At 37.6% G+C, this 23,842-nt stretch overlaps 2 protein-coding genes across 8 annotated transcripts in view; both read right to left on the reverse strand.

The window, feature by feature from the left end:
• Window positions 1-8,454, reverse strand: part of LOC117341131 (AMP deaminase 2-like) — a 51,557-nt gene extending 43,103 nt beyond the window's left edge. For 4 of the 7 annotated variants that reach the window (XM_033902979.1, XM_033902975.1, XM_033902976.1 and 1 more), the window contains exons 1-3: window positions 8,343-8,454; window positions 6,198-6,420; window positions 4,900-4,935 (exon numbers count right to left, since the gene is read on the reverse strand). In XM_033902979.1, the coding sequence (XP_033758870.1) occupies window positions 4,900-4,935; window positions 6,198-6,420; window positions 8,343-8,382 (299 nt within the window). In that variant the 5' untranslated portion in view covers window positions 8,383-8,454. The remainder of the gene's footprint in view (window positions 1-4,899; window positions 4,936-6,197; window positions 6,421-8,342) is intronic. The other 3 variants (XM_033902980.1, XM_033902978.1, XM_033902977.1) reach the window with 1 other exon arrangement.
• A 3,758-nt stretch (window positions 8,455-12,212) lies between these two features.
• Window positions 12,213-23,831, reverse strand: LOC117341192 (39S ribosomal protein L39, mitochondrial-like). Its single transcript, XM_033903048.1, has 9 exons — window positions 23,699-23,831; window positions 21,495-21,689; window positions 19,457-19,596; window positions 18,060-18,159; window positions 17,551-17,618; window positions 16,295-16,555; window positions 13,454-13,525; window positions 13,022-13,069; window positions 12,213-12,349 (listed from the first exon to the last, which is right to left on the reverse strand). The coding sequence occupies exons 1-9, from the start codon at window positions 23,757-23,759 to the stop codon at window positions 12,287-12,289; spliced, it is 1,008 nt and encodes a 335-aa protein (XP_033758939.1). The 5' UTR covers window positions 23,760-23,831; the 3' UTR covers window positions 12,213-12,286.
• Window positions 23,832-23,842: the final 11 nt, after the last annotated feature.

The following is a 23,842-nucleotide window of genomic DNA, read 5'->3' on the forward strand; positions in this document are numbered from 1 at the left end:
ATTATGACATAACAAGAAATATCTTTAAAAAAGATAAACGGCATAATTTCAATGCTGGTGGTTATAACGTAAAACTGCTGGTGAAATAAATTAACCAACTAATTAATAAATGCGCAGTTTCAGCACGGATAACAAAATTATATCAGTTTGAATCATTTTTGGTGATAATAAGACTGCATTTGAATCAGGAATATAATTTCATTAATGTGTTATTTGAATAGATACATCCACTTATTCAGCTTGCATTCAATCTTAATTTTGTTTCGTCTTTAACTGCATTTCTGCATTTTGCATTGACCGCTACATTAACCAATCACATACTTCGTCTTGACCAGTAACATCACCTGTAGCTTCATACCCGGAGCCAAAAGAAAATTATACGGCTATGCCGAAAAAAGTTAACTTCATTTGGCCCCAACCAGTTTCCGTATCATTGAGAGTTTCCATACCTGTAACTATTGGATCAATCCTCGAATAAAAATCAATACTATACATGAATTGCCAGGAAAACGTTTCTATGGTAACTTGGCAAACAATAACAATGTTATTAGCTATATAGGTAAGTTGACACTTTCCCTACCATTAATGTTGCCAAGGCAACCATTATTGTACATGACATTATTGCACATTGTCCCTTGAGTAATGCTTATAAAATCCAGCATTTTGAACTCAAACAAGCGGCCCAGAGGGCCTGTATCGCTCACCTGGTTTCATGAGATAAGAAACAAGAATGATGCTTCAGTATATTTGTCGCTGGTATTGCTATGTCAATATGTATTATAAGCATTTTATATGGGTACATGTACATTGGTTTTATTTTAATGCTAAAAATGCCAAAAAGTGCATTAATCCATGAAATGAAATAGCATTCTGGTGCGACCCCAGTAATAGTATTTTGGTGTGACCCCAGTAATATTACTTTATTAGAGGTCAGAGGTATTACTTTGTTAGAGGTTTATTATGGGGGTAGGGGCCGTGGTGGCCGAGTGGTTAAGGTGTGCCGACACTTTATCACTAGCCCTCCACCACTGGGTTGCGAGTTCGAAACCTACGTGGGGCAGTTGCCAGGTACTGACTGTAGGCCGGTGGTTTTTCTCCGGGAACTCCGGCTTTCCTCCACCTCCAAAACCTGGCACGTCCTTAAATGACCCTGGCTGTTAATAGGACGTTAAACAAAAACAAACCAAACCAAACAAACCAAATTTATTATGGGATGCTACCACACAAATGTGAGTGATATCCATATTACTTAGTTTCAGAGAAGATCTTGTTAAGACTAATTGACCCCTTTTGACCCTGCCCTCTACCCCCTGGGGGTCAGTTCCTTCCTTTAAATAATTTTGAATCCCTACCCCTATAGGATGCTACCAGTCAAACCATTGCTAAGTTTCAGAGAATAATTTGTTTAAATCAATGTAGCCAAATAGACCCCTCTTGGCCCCACCCCTCAGCCCCCTGGCGGCCTGGGTCAACCCCAACATTTGTACAATTTTGAATCCCCACCAAATAACCTTGCTACCATACAAATTTGAGTAATATCCATTGCTTAGTTTCAGAGGAGAAGTTGTTTAAACAAATTGACCAATTTTGGCCCCGCCTCTCAGGCCCCTTGGGGGCCAGCCCCATCATTTGTACAATTTTGAATCCTCACCCCATAGTGATGCTACCAGGCAAATATGAGCAATATCCATTGCTCGGATTCAGAGAAGAAGTCGTTTATATCAATATAGACTAATTGACCCTTTTGGCCCCGCCCCTCAGGCCCCTGGGGGTCACCCCATAATTTGTACAATTTTGAATCCCCACCCCATAGTGATGATACCAGGCAAATATGAGCGATATCCATTGCTTGGTTTCAGAGAAGAAGTCGTTTATATCAATATAGCCAAATTGACCACATTTTGCCCCGCTCCTCAGGCCCCTGGGGGGCAAGCCTCATCATTTGTACAATTTTGAATCCTCACCCCATAGTGATGCTACCAGGCAAATATTAGTGATATCCATCCCTCGGTTTCAGAAAAGAAGTCATTTATATCAATATAGACCAATTTACCCGTTTTGGCCCTGCCCCTCAGGCCCCTGGGGAACCAGCCCCATCATTTGTATAATTTTGAATCCCCACCCCATAGTGATGCTACCAGGCAAATATGAGCGATATCCATTGCTCAGTTTCAGAGAAGAAGTCGTTTATATCAATATAGCCCAATTTACCCGTTTTGGCCCCACCCCTCAGGCCCCTGGGGGGCCAGCCCCATCATTTGTACAATTTTGAATCCCCACCCCATAGTGATGCTACCAGGCAAATATGAGCGATATCCATTGCTCAGTTTCAGAGAAGAAGTCGTTTATATCAATATAGACCAATTGACCCCTTTTGGCCCCGCCCCTCAGGCCCCTGGGGGGCTAGCCCCATCATTTTTACAATTTTGAATCCTCACCCCATAGTGATGCTACCAGGCAAATATGAGTGATAGCCATTGCTCAGGTTCAGAGAAGAAGTCGTTTATATCAATATAGCAAAATTGACCCCTTTTGGCCCCGCCCCTCAGGCCCCTGAGGGGCCAGCCCCATCATTTGTACAATTTTGAGTTCCCTACCCATAGGGATGCTTCTGACCGAATTTGATCAAATTCTGATCAGCGGTTATGCAAAAGAAGTCAATTGTTGACGGACGGACGGCAGACGACGGACGACGGACGACACGGTATGGCATAAGCTCACCTTGGTCCTTCAGACCAGGTGAGCTAAAAAGTGCATAAGATTTTAAACATGCCAGTTGTTTTGGGTTTAATTAGTAATACACATAAAATACCAGAACCTCAATTTTTATTAATCTAATCAGAGAAATAAATTTTGAGTAAAACAAAATCACCATCTCTAGTTAATATTATATGGAGGTTTTGATTATGTCTATTGTTTTTATAAACCCAAACAACTGTGAATACAACCATGATATAGGACAGTGAGGTTTTTTTCTCACTGGAAATTAAAATTGGTGAATTTAAAATTATTTTCAAAGAGTAAACTGCAAATTTTGGGTAGCTCTCAGAAAAAGCCCTATTAATTCTTAAAAATTTAGCTTGCAGAAATATTTTCCAGAGAAGTATCATTTTAGACAATCTATGAATTTCTAAAGACATCACACTTCCTAATTACCGGTGTAGTACCTGACAATGATTTCACATTGAAATATTTCTCAGGAAATATAAACTTTTTTATGGGATGTACAAAAATGTTTCCTCTTTCCCAAAAGATGCTTCTTTGAATTATTTCCATGTCTATCTGGAAGCGTCTAAATTATGTTGAGTGCAGACAAAATGGTAAAGCGTCAAGAGAATAGCGTGAATTGTAGAAGACAAAGACTGAAAGAATAAAGAAATCACTGGTGTTGATGGCAATAAATAGCCCAATTGATAACATCTAATTGCTCTAAAGAGATCACATAGAAAAATATCAACATTGAAACAAAATGTCTTAGATTTCTTTATAAATCAGTCTATAATCATGCAAGTTGAATTAACAGTAAAAGAATCAAGCACTCTTAAATTAATGGACAATATTGAATATGTCTGATTTCAAGCACTTTTCCTGAACTTTTTGGAAAATTTTCAAACTCAAGGACTTTTAAAGCACTACTCTGAAGCTCAAGCACTTTTAAAGGTTTGTACATTTAAAAGTCATTACATTAATTGAAGCATATATACTGTTTATCAGATTTTTTTAGCGTATGCCAAATTTCGCGTTTTCTGTACAAAATGACACATTTTATTTTCAGCGTATTTTATTGTTAGCGTTTTCACAACGTGTTATTCAAATTTTAGCGTGCATGTGTTTCATACACAACAAAAACGAAGAAGTACAGTAATTATAATGTATAGACACCTTTGTTTGCTTCAGCAAACTCAGGTCTGTCCCTGACCAGATTTTCTTTGTCCTTCCGTGTAACGGTTACAAATCGTAGCATGGCCATGTTTCACTTGGCAATGCGACTCTCGTTATGATTTCAAATAGATCTATACAAGGGACAAATATGGTCAACTGTGAGTACATTTTTATTGAATAAAACAGTTCAGTCGAGTCACGGTCAATTAAGCACACCTGTATACGGCACGTGTAAAAACAGGTGATCGGTTAATGAAAAAATCCCTACAAGGGAGCTAACTCTTACTGTAAAATGTGACCAATTTTAGCGATATCTTATAATTCGCGAACGAGTCTGGTCGCGAAATTAGCGAAAATTAGGCAGTCGCTAAAAAAAACCCGATATACGGTATCAATATGCTTAGGTATTGTGGATTGGCTGTATAGTGGAGGTTCATGGGACACAACCAGGGCATCCAATATTAATTAACCCTTGAATTTTAGCAATTTCATAAGTTAAATAAATAAATTTTTCACAGAAATATGAAGGGTCAAATCTTAGTAATTACAGATATATAAACTTCAATTAAAATGATAGCAAAACAAGTTACAATTTATAGCAATCACTTTTGTTGACCCGGATGAAAGTGTGTAAAGGATCCGAGCTCGAGGAAACCAGAGTATCCGGAGAAACCCCACGTAGTCGGGCAGGTGACCAAATACCTTTTCACATGCGATCTGGAAATCAAAACCTGGCCACCTAGGTGAAAGGCAAGTGTGTTGCCACATGCACCGTGCCACCCGACTATCATGGTTGGGAAATTGACTCTAAATCTGTTCACATGTAATAGAGGAATCAAACCCTGGTCACCTATGTGAAAGGCAAGCTTAAGTGTATACTGAAGAAGTCAAATTGGCATGTCACTTCAAACCCAAGAGACAAATCTCATTTTGATGAGACAAAAAATCTCAATGGTCAACTGGAAGCCCTGAGGCATGAACATGGACAAATTTTCTGAATATCATTGTAGTACCTACCCATCAGATTCCTTTGGTAGTTGAAGATTTAACCTCCTGTTACAGAAAATGAATTTTTACATAGACACAGCATCCTTTTCCAGTTTACCCTTGATTTAACAATAATGTTATTTCAGAAGTAAAACTATCACTACCAGGTATTTTAAGAATTTTTAAGGGTCAAACATGATGTATATATATGTTACCGGGTAAGAAGACATCATGGAAAATCAAATGCATTATGTAAAAAATATATATACATCATGTCACATGATGTATATATATTTTTTACATAATGCATTTGATTTTCCTTATCTATACCCATAAGATAAATTTTGTATTGTTACCTGACTCTCTATATAAATGTAAATTCAGTATAACCACATGCGCCCAAACACTAAAAGGATTAAGATGAAGCGTCTTTCTGATCGCGGTTCGTAAACAGAATCTCTAGCAACGCCTAGATTCGAAGTCAGAAAGGTTAGAAGAAATCTCTTCTCGGGGTTTGTTGTTTCTCATTGATACAGCTACAAATATCATAATTTTGGCCTCTATCAGAATTCTTACAGTGAAGATTCTACTGCTAGGCCACAGTAACATCAACTTAATTTGGAGTTTGAATATGCACCAACGCCGGAATTAAAAGTTTACTGAAGAATTTTGACTCGGCCCTCAGCCAAATAAAATATCCTATATGTGAAACCTTGTGGGTTATTCAGGTAACAAAACTGTTGTTTCATGCCTTATCAGTCTTATCATTCATCAGTCAAAACTTTCCCCCTCGGTGTAAGGACCAACCCGATGAACTGTTTCCCTCTGCCTCATCCAGTTGGTCCCTGCACTACCTCGGGGAAGAGTTTTGACTGTTGACCAATAAGGCATGAAACAACTGTATACTATTGCACGGTCACTATTGAACACCTGTGACATTTCTGAATTTAGTCCTACCCTGTCAAGCGTCTAAATCACTCAGATTTCAACATTGCTAGAAAGTCATGGTGACTTCTAGGCCTAGAGAAGTTGAGATTTCAGTGATTCTAAGTGTGTTTTAAAAACACTAATAAAACATGTATATCATGGGTGTCTGTGCAATAGTCCAGAATATTTGACCCTCGGTCATGTTAATCGACCTTAGTTCTATTGCACTCGGCCTTTGGCCTCATGCAATAGAACATTGGTCGAATACCAGAACCTTGTGTTAAATATTCTGAATATCTTATATAAAACATGTGAATAAAAGTCACACCACTCACAAAATTATGAAAAATATTACAGCTAAATGGTCTGTAAACAAAACAACTTTCACGATTTCCACTCACCTTCTGCTGTACTGTCTCTCGAAATAATTCTTAGTCTCATTCTGTTCGATGGGGTAACTGCCCAATTCGAATGGAGCAGAAACTTCATTGAATGGCTCCTGACCATCTACACTGCGGTTTAAGATTTTGTCGGCAAGTTCTTTAAACTTGTCATCCATTGGAGTGTGAATGTGCTTTGGGAACTTCAATTTTGCTGGTGAAAATGTTGGCGACATCAATTCCTCTGAATAGAAAATTGTTTTTGGGATATTTTAGTATTAAATCAGATATGCAGAGACATGCCAAAACTAAAGTATTCGCACGGTCATACAGCAGTAATATTTTTACAACATATTTCATGTTTTTTTACCAATTTTCATTGATTTTTATGACTTTGTTTTTCAATGGAATTTATTTTTCATTGAAATTTCACAAACTTGCATATTCCTCTGATAATATTTGTTTAATTTTCTGTTGCTAATTTCAAGAGATATGGCATGTTACAGTTTTTAAATTTCAGCGATGGTATTATTATGTAAGAATAAAGAACAAATATATGTCACACTTTTGTTAATATGCATATATTCCTCTATTTCAGGAAAATTAAAGAACGAAAAAGTATGTAAAAAATATCAGGTGAAAGAGCTGACAAATGTCTGCTAATGAGTGGAATTTCCAGAAAATTCACTGAAAAATGCAATGTCATAAAAATTCATTGAAAATTTGTCAAAAGGCATGAAGTATGTAGTTGAAATATTATGTGACCGAATACTTATGGCACTTCACTGTATATTATCAGTCTCCGGCGATTTAACATTATGTACAAGCCACACTGACCTGCTCCTTTTATATCTGTTTTTGACAAATCACGTCGCTTGTCTCTGTGACATCCGGCTCAGCTAAAGGCTAATGTAATATAGAATCTCTTGTCTGTCTAGCAGACAGCAGTATCATGAAACGTGAAGTAACAATCACAGGTTTCCGTAAACATACCAGGAAGTCATGAATTTTACTGGATCAATCAAAGCTATGTATGTTGGCGATATATGCTAAATTTCAAACTGGGTATAATACATTTTTTGTTTATATAGCATATTCAGCTCAACTATTGTCAGCCCAAATTCAAATGCATGGGGTTACAGTGCTTGTAGCATTCTATGACTGCAAATATGCAGTTGTATATTGCACAAATGCCTTGGTAGCCTGCAGATCTCTTTATATAAAGGCCAAAACACTATTGTGATGAGTCAGCCATGCCACTCTCCCTAGAAAATGACATGGGTCTGAAACACATTGGAAGCAGGGGATATGATGTCATGTTATATATATATATGTTATAGCCTGAGTTTCCTCTGGCCCTGTCACCATGTCTGGTACCAGACATGGTGACAGGGCTAGAGAAAACTTAGGCTAGTTATGTTAGTGATTTCCCAAGCCACTAACATGCATGTATCGCTACCCCCACTATCATAACATAAAAACTCTTGTTTAATTTGTTTGGTTTATTTGTGTATATAGTGTTACTGGTAAATATGACCCCATCTGTCTCCCGGCCGACACCTAGAGCATGCTTCATTGCCTTAGGAGGTATATACAATGTATCCTGTTGAACGTGTTGTGTATATGTGTATTAACCGATTTGAGACAACAGGCTAAATATATCTATGCATATATGTTTTTTATTGATCATTTGCCAGGACTGGATTGCCAACTATATATATAAAATTTCTAATATATAAAAGTCTTTATGATGCCTGGCATAACATAAACCTTAAAAGAATTGTTTCATTCGCGCGACAACACAACATATCTGGCTGTTTTAAACATCGGTATATTGTTGTAGACTGTAGACTACTGTATGCATAAAAAAATGCTGCAATGCAGACGATCAGCTGACAATAATAACTAAATAGGTAGTCTAGATCTGGTTATATTTAGCCATAATTTCTTTGTACTTCTTGGCATTCTGCCTGAATCAGAGGTCTAAACATAGCAGGTACAATTGTTAATCAATCCGATCGATTTTAGATATAATAATTTGCGCCCTAAAACAATACTAGTTAGTCCGTGACAGGAAATGGGTTTGTATTAGAAACATCGCCTGCAATGGCGATCAGGCACTGCTTCAAAATAATCAAATAGGGCCATCTTGTTCGCTTTGACTACCTGAAGGTCTCTTCTTCAAATCTTCTTCTTCGTTATCCATTCTATCACCTAGGTATTGTCTTCACGAGTGAAAATGCAGCTGTCTGTGAGGGTCACGGATGCACTGACACAACTGTCAACAATGACTAATGAAGAGCTCCAACTAAAGGGAAACAACTGCAGCGGGATGAAAACCTTGAACGCAATATTCAGTATTTTAAAAACAGAAAATACAAATTATTTATATATGTATTTAGTTTTTCAATAGATCATATTCATTTCGTAAAATTATCTGCCTGTAAAAAATGTTTTAATATTAAATAATGAACCAAATTCACTATTTTCTTCCATAAGAGGCCCAATGAGCCTGTATTTCTCATCTGATTCTAAGTTTGGTTTATTTTGTTTAACGTCCTATTAACATAAGGTAAGATAGCGGAAAAACTTAATTTACAACATATGTCCAAACAAGATTAATTCTGTCTTTGGGATAGAGATATTTAATTTTAAATAGGTTTCAGGAAAAAAATTGTGTAGAGAATTGTGCCATTTTGGGTCAAATATCATAATATTTTGCAATTTTTGAGAATTTTTTAAGCTGTTACCATGGTATTCACAGCTCTAAAAATCACAGAAAATATCAGTTTACTTATCCTTCAGAGCTCTATTAAAATTGCAAATGTTGTACAGATTTCAAATATATATACTTTATTAGAGGTTATATGTAAGGTTAACTGGCAATGTTTACATATCTAAAACATGTGCCATATTTTTCAGAATTTGGCATTTTTACTGTACACTGCTACCTAAGGTCATTTAAGGACGTGCGATATGCATGTGTGTGGTGAGTGCGTATGCGTGTTTTGGGAGGCTGCGGTATATTTGTGTTATATTGTCTCCTGGTGATAGGCCGGAACTTTTGCCGATTCATATAGTGCTACATCACTGAAGCATACTGCCGAAGACACCAAGCAGGACACCCCACCCGGTCACATTATACTGACAATGGGCCAACCAGTCGTCCCACTCCTAATATGCTGAGCGCTAAGCAGGAGTAGCTAGGCTTTGAATGTAGGTCAAAGTCATTCATTGAAACAAATTCAATAGCCCTTTATCCTAGCATGCTACATACCCCATATCAGGTCTCTGGGTCGCTTGGTCATTGAGAAGAAGTTGTGTCAATCGTTTTGGTAATTGCCCATGACCTTGAATGTAGGTCAAGGTCATTCATTTGAACAAACTTGGTAGCCCTTCACATGAGGATGTTATAAGCCCAACATCTGACCTTTTGCTTATCAACAATTAAAGAGACTGTTTAAACAATTTTGCCCATTTGATCCCTGTGAATTCCACATGCATTTGATCCCTGCCAACATGAATTTACATGTAGGTCAAGGCCATTCAAAAGAACAATTTTGGTAGCCCAGGTCTCTGTTCCTCTTGATTATGAAGAAATTGTTTAAGGGGAAAAGTTAGCACCAGACGACAGACGACGGATACCTCAATATAAGTGTGTAAAAATGTATCATATTTCTTGTTTACTAACACTTTTTTAATTAACTTTTTTTTTATTTTGCAATTTTATACTTTTTTATACAAATAAGTTTTGACCAAGTGGCATTTTTCATCTTGTAATTTTACCAGATTTTGTCTAATTTTGATTGATATATATAAGATTTGGTGCTTATAGCTTTTAATTCTTGTGCGTCTTTTGTACAATCCTAAGTTTGAGACTGCAGCCAATAAATCGGGTAGGAAACTGCAGGTGGACTTCAACCCCTGAGGTATATTTGCGATTACCTGCATGCCATATTGAATAATTCATTTGAACAGTGGAACAGTTTACATGCAATTGACACTATTATTGAACAATTTGAAATAAATTGGAGACTATTTCATGATGGACGAGTTCTAGAAGTATACAAAATTTAATTTGTAACGAAAAGTGTTAATATTTTGTGTGTCTTTTGTAAACAGGTAGAATTCCCTAATTGTTTGTCTGTATGTGTGGTAAAACTTACTTTAGTTTATTTTGTTTAACGTCCTATTAACAGCCAGGGTCATTTAAGGACGTGCCAGGTTTGGAGGTGGAGGAAAGCCGGAGTACCCGGAGAAAAACCACCGGCCTACTGTCATTACCTGGCAACTGCCCCACGTAGGTTTCGAACTCGCAACCCAGAGGTGGAGGGCTAGTGATAAAGTGTCGGGACACCTTAACCACTCGGCCACCGCGGTAGTGGTAAAACTATCAACCACATATGGTAAATGGCCGTAATCTCGGCTTTTTCCATGGGTTATATGACTTTCTTATAAAATTCATAGACTTAGATTTATAAACACCAATACTAATTAATAGATATCATTTGTAGTTTTACAAATCAATACTTTATGTAGCATAAATAATCAGTTTATTTAGTTAGATTGTTACATGGTTACATAAATGTATGTCTATAGGATTTTTTCCAGGTTAATCTTTTGCATTCAGCATTTCATCCTCAATACTATATACTGGTACCTTCCTTTGTTATCTCCCTTTTTACACCAAACTGAGGACCGTTAACAAATCAGAAATGAGCAGCAACCAAGGTCAAGGTCGCATACCGTTAAAATAGCTGGCTTTCAACTTGGTTGTCACTCCTTAAACAAATGCATTGTGCAATAACTACAGGTTGAAAAACACCTCAATGTCATACGTGAATGTCAATGTCTGGTGTCGGGGCCAAAGGAAACTCAAGCTCATCTTCATAGGTTTAATGTCAGAATGTCAAAGTCTGGTGTAAGGGCCAGAGGAAACTCAAGCTCATCTTCTCGGGTTTAAAATGAATGTCAGAATGTCAAAGTTTGGTTAAAGTGCCAGAGGAAACTCAAGCTCATCTTCTCAGGTTTAAAATGAATGTCAGAATGTCAAAGTCTGGTGTAAGGGCCAGAGGAAACTCAAGCTCATCTTCTCAGATTTAAAATGAATGTCAGAATGTCAAAGTCTGGTGTAAGGGCCAGAGGAAACTCAAGCTCATCTTCTCAGGTTGTACATGAATGTCAGAATGTCGAATTAAGTCAAGTGTCGGGCCAGAGGAAATAGTGGGTCAGTGTTAGATATGCCTGTAAGGAATCCTACTGCTAGCAGGTGTCCGACCTACATTTGGAAAGGACCAATTATCCGTTGTACTGGTGTATATCGATGAGTGCTCCAATAAGACAGTGCAGGTATTTCAGTATCATACAAAGATGCTAGTACATAAAAGTACACATGGTTTAGATCTTTTGATTTTTTAAGGAAATATTCTCATATACTTTAGAGGGCGATACCCTGGAACCTAGGGATGGGGTAAATCAATGTCACACGGGGTAGGGACAGCAGACAAGCACTATAACACTACTCACAATAGCTTCATCATTTTAAGGAGCAAAGTCACATGGCAAATTGATAACATTTTTGAAGCAAATTTTCATGATGGCGCCATGAAAGATTCAAAACATTTGATAATTTGTTACTTTTTTAAGTACTTTATATGAGAAAAATAATCGAACATCGGCCTGTACGATGGACAGGGATATCTCAAGCCTTTTGTAAGAGTTTAACTTGCCAACACTCCGCATGCTAAGTGCTGGCCAGAAAGACTCTTTCAGTGGGGTTGAGATATCCCTGTCCATGGTACAGGCCGATGTAAGATTCTATTAATCAAATCTACCATTTATATTACAGTCTCCGTGTGGTTTAGGTTGGGAAAGCACTATCAACACATATCAATTGTCCTGCACCTATATACAGTCAGAGTATAGGCTTAATTAGATACAGCACATTTTCAGATTTTTCTTAAAAAGAATTTTTTTTAATTATGAAATTGATAAGTGTATTGTCATGTTTGACTTTAAACAAAAAGAATAAAAACATTTTGCTAGTTACATACATATCAATTTAATAATTTCAATATTCAAATTAACAACAAATATCATAAGCACTCTTTCTATTGTTTTTCTAACACTTCCTCCTTCTTTTCACGAATATATGGAAGCACAGCATCCATATTCTGAAAACAAAAACAAAAATATTTTAAACATTAATTACTGTTAATTAAAAAAGGGAGTCAAAGACAACAGATTCTTCCTCAATCCAAATTTAATGATGAAAGTTGTTATTGAATTTGGATCTATTGTGCTGGACTCGATCCTTTTATAGTAAGTTTTATCTGAATTGTGAACAGTTGAGAGCTATCGTACCACATACCATGATATCAATGGTAGTTTGTGAGGATTTCAATGATTTTTTTTACCTTTAGGAACATTGTATTTTCCCATATGTCAAACATGCATATAATATTTTCACTAAGGAGACTATCATGAGAAATCCTCATTATCACATGACCGAACTGTTCTAACATTTCATTATAACCTATATTCCCATAAATACGAGTTATGTGATAAACAGAATCATACCTAAGGCTATGAAATATGGAACTGATGAAATAAGAGCTAAAATTTGATAAACTATGAGTCTTAAAGGCTTATATCATATCAAATTACATGTATAAGGATGAGAAAATATCCCAGGGTTAATAATTTGATCTGTGTCACAACTGTGTTTATTCAGTAAGTCGATGTGTGTAACATACACTATATGGCATGTGCTATAAAATTATCAATAGACTATATCCAAATGAGATGATGATGTCAAACGTTAAGAAATTCGGGCTACAACTTACCAGTTTGGCAGCTCGTTCTGCAAGTTGATCAAATGCCCAGTAATGTAGCTAAAATATCAAAGTTATGTAAGATTACTGCACAAACAGGAAATGCTACATCTATATATTTTGTAGCGATATCTCTGATATGTTTGAAATGCTTCAGAAAGTCAGATAAGGAATGCATTTGTACAGTCAAACTCTCAGACCTGATAACTAGTATAGACGACAACTCAAAGTTAAAATTCTGTTCTGACAGTAAAAACTAAGTGTATATAAAATTTACCTAGTTACCTATTAGACTTAGGATATCTCAATTTTTTCATGATTCTAATGACTTCCAAATAATGAGGTTTGACTGTATTCAATGAATTTTGCATATCAAAAATCCTTTGTGTGAGCTGCTTTTCTGTTTTAAACACAATTTAACAAAGGGAGGCAATTCTATCTTACCTTAAGACCACTAGGTATAGCCAATCCCTGGACTCGGTGCATCTGACCATAGCCTGTTGTGATGGGATGAACCTGTAGAAAAAAATGTTATCATGTACGATTGGATGATGGCGAAGTAAAAAATACAAAAAAAACAGGGAAACTAGAAATCTTCTGAAGAGCAGAACTGAATCTCTACCAAGGAGAGAAAGGTGGATCACTATATCAGATAGTACATACTGACCTCATGTGACCCTGATAGTCTATACTGACCTCATGTGACCCTGATAGTCTATACTGACCTCATGTGACCCTGATAGTCTATACTGACCTCATTTGACCATGATAGTCTATACTGACCTCATGTGACCTTGATAGTATAAACTGACCTCATGTGACCCTCATAGTCTATACTGACCTCATGTGACCCTGATAGTCTATACTGACCTCATGTGACCCTCATAGTCTATACTGACCTCATGTGACCCTGATGGTGTATACTGACCTCATGTGACCCTGATAGTCTATACTGACCTCATGTGACCCTGATGGTGTATACTGACCTCATGTGACCCTGATAGTCTATACTGACCTCATGTGACCCTGATGGTCTATACTGTCCTCATGTGACCCTGATGGTCTATACTGACCTCATGTGACCCTGATGGTCTATACTGACCTCATGTGACCCTGATGGTCTATACTGACCTCATGTGACCCTCATAGTCTATACTGACCTCATGTGACCATGATAGTCTATACTGACCTCATGTGACCCTCATAGTCTATACTGACCTCATGTGACCCTTATAGTATACAGTTATCAAATGGGTATGAGGGCAATAGTAATTTTGTCAGCCCCGAGGCAACAACTGTTGCACGAGGGCTTTAGCCCGAGGGCAACAGTTGTTGATGAGGGGCTGACAAAATTACTATTGCCCGAATTACCCCATTTGATAACTGTTTTATTATACCTTTACGTTTTTTCTTGGCATAAAACTCACCATTAGCCTTTCGGATATCAACGTAAAAGTTTCTAAGAAATAGGTTAAAATCCGTTGTCGGTATCTCGTATAATGCTTTTATAGTGTTTTGGCTATCTCTGTCCGTTAATAATGACTCAATCTCTACGTCTGTGGCGTTTTGAAAATGCGTGTGTTGATCCATGTTTGACAGTTTCGTGAGAGAAAACAAAATGTTAGGCTACCGTCTGCAACAACAAACAATCTGTGTCAATTAAGCGCTTGCATGTCGTGGTGTCTTTCAAACGTTCTGACGACGTTACAGCAGGGGTGTGACAGTTCGCCGTGTGACAGTTTGCCGTGTGACAGTTTTTTCGAACTGTCACACGGTGTGATAGTCCTAGAAACAAATGCGCAATCCTCTCGAGGCTGATAGTCAAATTATCACATTACTTTTATATAGAGAAAAAAACGTAAAGGTATAATAATCTATACTGACCTCATGTGACCCTGATAGTCTATACTGACCTCATGTGACCCTCATAGTCTATACTGACCTCATGTGACCCTCATAGTCTATACTGACCTCATGTGACCCTCATAGTCTATACTGACCTCATGTGACCATGATAGTCTATACTGACCTCATGTGACCCTGATAGTCTATACTGACCACATGTGACCCTCATAGTCTATACTGACCTCATGTGACCCTGATAGTCTATACTGACCACATGTGACCATGCTAGTCTATACTGACCTCATGTGACCCTGATAGTCTATACTGACCTCATGTGACCCTGATAGTCTATACTGACCTCATGTGACCCTGATAGTCTATACTGACCTCATGTGACCCTCATAGTCTATACTGACCACATGTGACCCTGATAGTCTATACTGACCTCATGTGACCCTGATAGTATATACTGACCTCATGTGACCATGATAGTCTATACTGACCTCATGTGACCCTGATAGTCTATACTGACCTCATGTGACCCTGATGGTCTATACTGACCTCATGTGACCCTGATAGTCTTTACTGACCTCATGTGACCCTGATAGTCTATACTGACCTCATGTGACCCTGATAGTCTTTACTGATCTCATGTGACCCTGATGGTCTATACTGACCTCATGTGACCCTGATAGTCTATACTGACCTCATTTGACCATGATAGTCTATACTGACCTCATGTGACCTTGATAGTATAAACTGACCTCATGTGACCCTCATAGTCTATACTGACCTCATGTGACCCTGATAGTCTATACTGACCTCATGTGACCCTCATAGTCTATACTGACCTCATGTGACCCTGATGGTGTATACTGACCTCATGTGACCCTGATAGTCTATACTGACCTCATGTGACCCTGATGGTGTATACTGACCTCATGTGACCCTGATAGTCTATACTGACCTCATGTGACCCTGATGGTCTATACTGTCCTCATGTGACCCTGATAGTCTATACTGACCACATGTGACCATGATAGTCTATACTGACCTCATGTGACCCTCATAGTCTAAACTGACCTCATGTGACCCTGATAGTCTATACTGACCTCCTGTGACCCTGATAGTCTATACTGACCTCATGTGACCCTGATAGTCTATACTGACCTCATGTGACCCTGATAGTCTATACTGACCTCATGTGACCCTGATAGTCTATATTGACTCCTGTAACCCTGATAATATACACTGCATCCTGTGACCCTGATTATATATACGTATACTGACTCTGTGACCTTGATAGTACATATTGACCCCTATGACCCTGATTATATTAAGTATATACATAATGTATTGACCCCATGTGACCCTGATAGTCTTTATTGACCCCTGTGACCCTGATCATATATATACTAAGTATATACATAATGTACTGACCCCTGTGACCCTGAAGGATGAGATGTGGGAGGTGGATGACATCAGAGGTCCATTGCTCATGTCGATGTGGTCACCCATTCGATACACTTTCACTTTTGATTTGCTTTCTGACTGTGACGCTATAGCAACAAGCTGCTGAGACTTGTATGGATTATCCTCGAACATCTTCTCAGCAACAGATAAATCCAAGTACAGAGGTTCAAATGGTAGGTTTTGTGCACTCAGTCGATATCCGATAGCGCTCAAGCCCCTTAATACACTCTGAAGAATAATACAATATTGCAAAGTTAGAAATTGCCCTGTAAAAGTATCTCAATCATTTCACCTATTGATTATAACATTTGAGTGATGTGAAAGAGAAATTTCTGATATTTTTCCAACATGTTATACATCTTATCCATTCAGACCTGGGTTTTGTTGTTTTTTTTCCCCGATCAGTCACCAAATTGATGACAAAGGGAAAACATGCCTTATCATCAAATAATCAATCCAGCATTTTTTATTTATTTATTGCTTTTTTGTTTTTGAAAATAAGTCATTTGCTAAATTGCTTCCAACTTCATTTGACAAGTTTGAAAATATCACATGTAGAAAAAGAACCAAGGGCCGGGGAAACCTGCAAATAAAATTTAAGAATACCACTCCAGTTTTTCTTCCGATTAATCTGAAAATACCACATGCACAAGAAAAGACTAAGGGGAACCTAAAAATGAAATCTGGGAAAGATCTCTTCAATGCTTATTGAGAATTATAGTGAATAGTGGAGGAATTTGCCATGGACAAAGGGAGATTTGAACATCTAATGATGCTAAAAGCTGATTAACATCCTGGAGTTAACACTGCCAACTTCAATACTCCTCGTCTTACACTCAATCTCTGTAACTGTGGAATATGTCATGACAAAAGTTGAAAGCATGCGACCAGCTATTTGATTGGGTGTCATGAAAAAAACCAGACAAATTGCTAAGCTGATGCATTTCTTTTGATGATCACAGAGGAGCTACAACCAAGTTCAAAGCAAGTCAATTTAATGGTATAGCAAAATATACATTTGATGTACACCTATCTGCAAAAGGGCAAAGACTGAGCATTTGATTTTGCTAGGATTTATTCCAGGGAGCTGGGGTACAGGGAGAGAAAGTGACCGTCACCCCTGGAGTATCAAGGATGTAACACTGCATATACTGGAGCATGAATACAGTAGTCACATCTCCAGTAAATGTGATTTATATAATGTCAGTAATCCATGTAATCACCTCGTTTATTGTGTAGTCTGTAGTTGCGGTGCCGAGATTTGCATCGTACACAAAACTTCCACTATTAACTGCAAAATAGATACATGTTTATGAAAATTATATCCGGAATTAAACAATATTGATCAATGGAGCAATTGTCTTACATCAATTTAAAGAAAGAATTCCATAGGGTCTGTATGTATAGGCTAGGGACAACTCTACAATTTATATAAAAGTAAATCCTTTTCACTGAGTAATATGCTTCTGACTTCATTGTAATTGATTTATTCCTCCATTTATAAAAACTACCTTCTGTTCAGCAAATTAACGGATGCTTCAGAATAAATCTATTTCTATTTCCTCTATAAGTATATAGCCCTGCAAATCTGCACCTTATTTACCCAATGATGCTCCAAACAAAATTTTATTAAAATAAACTCCAACGACCTCTCTCCACTAGTAACCATAAAAAAAACAATGAACACTGCACTGTAACAACATCTTACCAAATACCAGTTGAGCAAACTTACCATTAGGACGAGGAAATGAACACAGATCCACTCTGATATTGTCCTTGAAGCCTGTCTCTAAAATGTGACCTAATACAAATGACATTGAGCGCCAAAATGTCTGAAAGAAAAAAAAAAAAAAATTGTAATCAATTCATAAAAACAAATAGCTTATGGACCTACGGTATATGTATATCTGACATTTGAAAAAAATATTGCTTTGTGATTGAAAATTAAAATTGTACTGAATTTGGTTTGTCTTCCGAAAATTGCAACTAACTAACACTTGCAGTGGAATACATTTCATAAGTTGATTAACACAATTGATTCAGTGTCATTTAGATGTTTCATATTCCCTTACAACAATGTAAGATCCTCTTAAGAGTCAAACATTTATATGACATTAGGCTGTTCCGAGAATCATCAGAATTGCATGTTTTACCTGTTTTGGTGTTGTATTAATTTACAACCCTTTGACAATTGAAATAATTCCAGCACTAATGAAGCTATAATTATGACTCTGACCCTTGGTATTAGTTAAATAAACTCACCTATTGTATGTGTATATACGTATCTACATAATATACTGTGATTCCAGAATAATCCCCATCCTTCATAACTTCATTATGGCATCAATAGTTAAAACAAATCAGTGCTCAACATAACGTTTTAGATCAAGGAGTGATGTACTCCCTCTGACCAAGGACAGGGAGTAATCCAGATACTTTTCCAGTCATTGTACGCAAACTTAAGATAAACAACACAACATTCTACTTGTTTGCTTTCCATCCCTACATTCTTTACTAAATATGATCTGTGCGTCACCGTCACTCAAAAATTTAAGATACGGAAATGAACAGATCCACGCTTTTGCCGTTGTTGAATGAATATTGACATGCTGTTTACTTTTACAAATCGTTAATAATTTCGTCTATAATATGTTCAATGATAATCTGGTTATCATTGACAGATGATTCAGTTTCAAAAAATACTGTCAGCAGGCACCATCTTAAGCTTGTTGTCATTCACACAGCACACCTCATGTCATTAGTGATCTGATCATGAGTCAATAGAGTGCTTAGAAGCACTTGCGGCTAGACTTAGCGACAAACAGGGCTTGGAACAAATCTTGAAGCGTACATAGAGTTATGCTGGGCATCATCACTGTCAGTCGATAAAAAATGTGTCGCACATTATTTATAAGCAGCTCATGGAAACATTACTAGGCTCGGTCACAGGAGCTTTTATGTTTCGCGTCAAAGTCTAAGGCGTAATGCTACATTCATGGGAGTTTTGTGTACGTCTCTATTTTTTTCTATGGAGTTTTTTCTTCTTCTAATTTCTAGGTGTAAATTATGCTTGTACGCGCCTTATCTGAGGCACCGACACAATATACAACTGTTACAATAACTACTTACATTGTTACTATCAAAAGGAGTGGCCTCCAGAAAGTGTCGCAGTTCTAATGAACAATCTTCCTCAAGAGGGCGATGCATATCCCACAATTTACCATTGACTTTCGCCACCACTGTCCGATTCATAAGCAGCTCTTGCATGTCTAAAACAAATATCCGGGAGTCTATTTAAAATACATATATCCTTAAATTGATAAACTAGATGTATCACAGAGACACAAATGCCCCAACAGAGATTCTATAACTTTGGTAACAAGGTATGCTTATTTTTTTCTCTGATTTTTTTCTTAAATCCCACTGGTGTTATTCAAGGCTCTCCAATTTCAGGCCTACCTTTTTTGTGAACATTTTGATTAAATTTCTTATAATCTAAATGGCCACATATAACTCTTGATAGAATAAATTCCCCATGATGAAATTGTTATTATATATATAAAAGAGTAAATAAGCAGAAAAAACTATGATGGAATGACAGACAAGGGGTAACAATATAAAAATGTTCAAATCCATTTAAAACTCAAATCTCTATTTCCCCTATTTGGCCCCTCCCTTCAGGGCCCTTGGGGGTCAGAGTCAATATTTATATAAACTCTCTTTCCCCCTTCCCCTAAGAATATTCCAGACCAAATTTGGTTCAAATCCATTCATAACTTTATGAATAATAGCGATTTAAAGGATAAACCCCTATTTCCCTATTTGGCCCCGCCCCTCAGGCCCCTGAGGGTACAGAGTAAAAATGTATCCAAACTCGGTTCCCCTTCTCCTAAGGATGCTCTTGACCAAATTTGGTTAAAATCCATTTAAAACTTTATGGCAAATAGCAATTTAAAGACTAATCTCTATTTCCCCTATTTGGCCCCGCCCCTCAGGCCCCTCAATATTTACACAAACTCTTTCCCCCCTTCCTCTCTCGATGTTCCTGATAAAATTTAGTTAAAATCCATTCGTAACTTAATAATTAATAGCGATTTAAAGGATTAACCCCTATTTTCCCTATCGGACCCCACTCCTCAGTCCCCTGGGGATTCAGAATAAAAATTTATACCAACTCGGTTCCCCTTCTCCAATGAATATTCCTGACCATATTTGGTTAAAATCCATTTAAAACTTTATGACTAGTAGCAATTAAAAAACTAATCTCTATTTCCCCTACTTGGCCCCGCCCCTTAGGCCCCTAGGGGTACAGAGTAAAAATTCATATAAACTCTGTTCCCCCTCCCCTCAAGGATGTTCCTGACCAAATTTGGTGAAAAGCTATTCAATACTTTAGGACTAGTAGCGATTTAAAGGTGTAACCCTATTTCCCCTATTTGGCCCCGCCCCTCAGGCCCCTGGGGGTTCAGAGTAAAAATTTATACAAACTCTGTTCACCTTCTGCCAAGAATGTTACTGACCAAATTTGGTTCAAATTCATTAATAACTTTATGACTAGTGGCGATTTAAAGGATTAACCCTATTTCCCCTATTTGGCCCAGTCCCTCAGGCCCCTGGGGTTCAGAGTAAAAAATTATACAAACTCTGTTCCCTTTCTGCCAAGGATGTCACTGACCAAATTTGGTTCAAATTCATTAATAACTTTATGACTAGTAGCGATTTAAAGGCGTAACCCTATTTCCCCTATTTGGCCCCGCCCCTCAGGTCCCTAGGGGTTCAGAGTAAAAATTTATACAAACACTGTTCCCCTTCTGCAAAGGATGTTCCTGACCAAATTTGGTTCAAATTCATTCATAACTTTATGACTAGTAGCGATTTAAAGGAGTAACCCTATTTCCCCTATTTGGCCCCGCCCCTCAGGCCCCTGGGGGTTCAGAGTAAACATTTATACAAACTCTGTTCCTCTTCCCCCAAGGATGTTACTGACCAAATTTGGTTCAAATTCATTTATAACTTTATGACTAGTAGCGATTTAAAGGAGTAACCCTATTTTCCCTATTTGGCCCCGCCCCTCAGGCCCCTGGGGGTTCAGAGTAAACATTTATACAAACTCTGTTCACCTTCTTTAGGGACATAAATAAACCTGAAAAAGCCAGAACAAGCTTACGCATGGTACAGTGATATGGGGTTGATAGTCCTTTATTCATGATGAGAGTGCATGGTTCGGGATGACCTTCATATTTCACTTCTATCTTCTCAATCCGGGTCACCAGAGAAAACTGTCGCGCCTTTTCTTCCTCAAACAGGGCATTTCTTTTCTTTCTGATTTCTGCATTTGTCAGCTTTCTTTGACAATAATATCCTATAATACAAAACAACAGTGTTATTTTGATGTTTCTTATCATTACACATTTACAGCATCTCTGGTATGATTTACATCAACATGACCATCTACAGACTATACACATGTGGATTATATAATTAAGCTCTTCCAGTTTGGTTTGATTAACATCATATTAAAAGCTATATATGGTCATTTGAGGATGACATCCTTGGTGTGCAAGATGCCAATCTCATTGAAATTAGTCTTGTAATTTCCACTCCTCTACGATACATACACTGCAATACAAGATCTAATAATATCCCGCTGGAGGTCATCTATATATATATATATTTGCTTTGTACTTTGTATTTTGTCATATTCAAAAATGTTTACTTGAAGCGATGGAATGATGTAGCAAAGTATTTTGTGGCAAATTATTATTAATTAGGTGTGAATTAGTGATTGGATTGTTTAAATGGGATATATATAATACACAAACTGTAATAAGTACACACCATTAATGTCATCAAGTTTAGAATTGTAAATACTGATATTATTGTATTTTTTGTCTGTACTGAAATCAGGGCAGAACTTGCACATGCATGCAGTGTCAAATAGGGTTTGGTTACTAAAGGTTGGTTGGCGTCAGAACCAAAAAAATAGCCAGAGATCTAGACCTTAGCCAGAAACATATATAACAGAGATAAGGAACTCTCTATTTGCCCCTATAGTCTAAGTGGTGGCCCCTGACCATCCCACAATCCTTAGCGGTCGCTCGGTTCAGTCTTCACTTGACGCCATATTGGAGAAAACCAGACACTGTGGGGTTTTGAAAATAAGAAACGTTATGAATAATGTTTTTGTTTTGTTTCGAATATCGTTAGGAAGTTAGTTTGTGGTAATGGGGTAACATTAATTTAGGTTATATAGTGTTTTGAGAAAATCTCATTGCGATACGAAATGAACAACATTTTTATTTTATCCATTCGACAACATATTCAAAGTGTTGTGCTAGGGCCCAATGGATTTTCGAAAATACGGATAAATGACAACAATGTGCATGATCAACAAGCTTAAGACTATATTCCACAAGTATGATAGTTGATAAAGTAGATAACTTTTGTAGTGGCCAACATAAAACGATGTGTTTTTTGTGTGCATTTAAAATTGAAGACGTTTTGGTATGACGTAATGGCAAGTTCCGGTACATTGATACACACATGCGCAAAGCCTGATTTACCTGTTCTCGCGTGTGTGTGATAGGGGACAAGGCGCTCTCGATAAGGGATACACTTGACTGGTCATGGATAAAGGGAGCCACAGGGAAATAGTGTTGTTACTCATCTCCCTAATACATGCTTCTGCCTTAGCTAACTGAAGTATAATCACATCTTACTTTCTGCACTGATTTGAGTGCGGGCTGGCATCAAAGAAACAGTGCTTGGGAAACAATAGGACGCAGTCGGCACAATAACATGACATCAGATAATAAATAGGCTGACCAACGGCCACTTTTATGTTATAGGACTTAATAAAACACCTAGATGGGACTAAATGGGTGTTCTGGGGTCAACATTTATCCATATATATGTAAGGTAGGTGTTATGTCACACCCGATTTTATGGTATTTGCACCAAATGGTGTCGGATAATTCCACGTTTTCATATAGTAGTGCGCTCTGGCCCTACACTAGACATGGTGACAGGGCCAGAGGAAACTCGGGCTAAGGACTTAAATGTGCAGCTCTTCTATGCATGGAAATTCTCATATTGCAAGATCGGATGTTTGTGGGTCTCAGGAAGTGGCTACATATTCTAGCGCCCTATTCTAGTGATGGCGTAGATTACGCTACTGATAAAACTTTCCGGGTGCAGATGACACGTTGGGCCATAAAAAGCTTTAAGTTTTGTGAGCTTTGTCACCGAATCCATGGAATCAGACTCGATAACCAACGATGAGGGGCAGAGGGGGTATGCTTTGCATCACGTCATTCATTCGTGTTGCTCACTTTACAGCCATCTTGAAAAGCTTCTATCTAATCAACTTACTGCAAAATGTTTTATCCAGCGGGCGGATGAATCTGTTTGTGCAAAGCTTACGAATAGACATCTTCAAACACTTGCTCCGGTCAACCTCACATGTCACACATGTATCAAAAATAATGCTCGGCGTTGTTAATATGCTTAAGTGAT

This window comes from Pecten maximus, chromosome 13, assembly GCF_902652985.1.
Source record: "Pecten maximus chromosome 13, xPecMax1.1, whole genome shotgun sequence".
In the NCBI taxonomy this organism is placed as follows: domain Eukaryota; kingdom Metazoa; phylum Mollusca; class Bivalvia; order Pectinida; family Pectinidae; genus Pecten; species Pecten maximus.

Coding starts and splice junctions, on each gene's coding strand:
- LOC117341192 (XM_033903048.1), bottom strand. CDS start 23,759: ATGTCTATTCGTAAGCTTTGCACAAACAGATTCATCCGCCCGCTGGAT. Junction 13,526..16,294: donor CATCCTTCAGGGTCACAGGG/GTCAGTACATTA, acceptor TTTTTTCTACAG/GTTCATCCCATCACAACAGG. Junction 13,070..13,453: donor CTATACCTAGTGGTCTTAAG/GTAAGATAGAAT, acceptor TTGATATTTTAG/CTACATTACTGGGCATTTGA.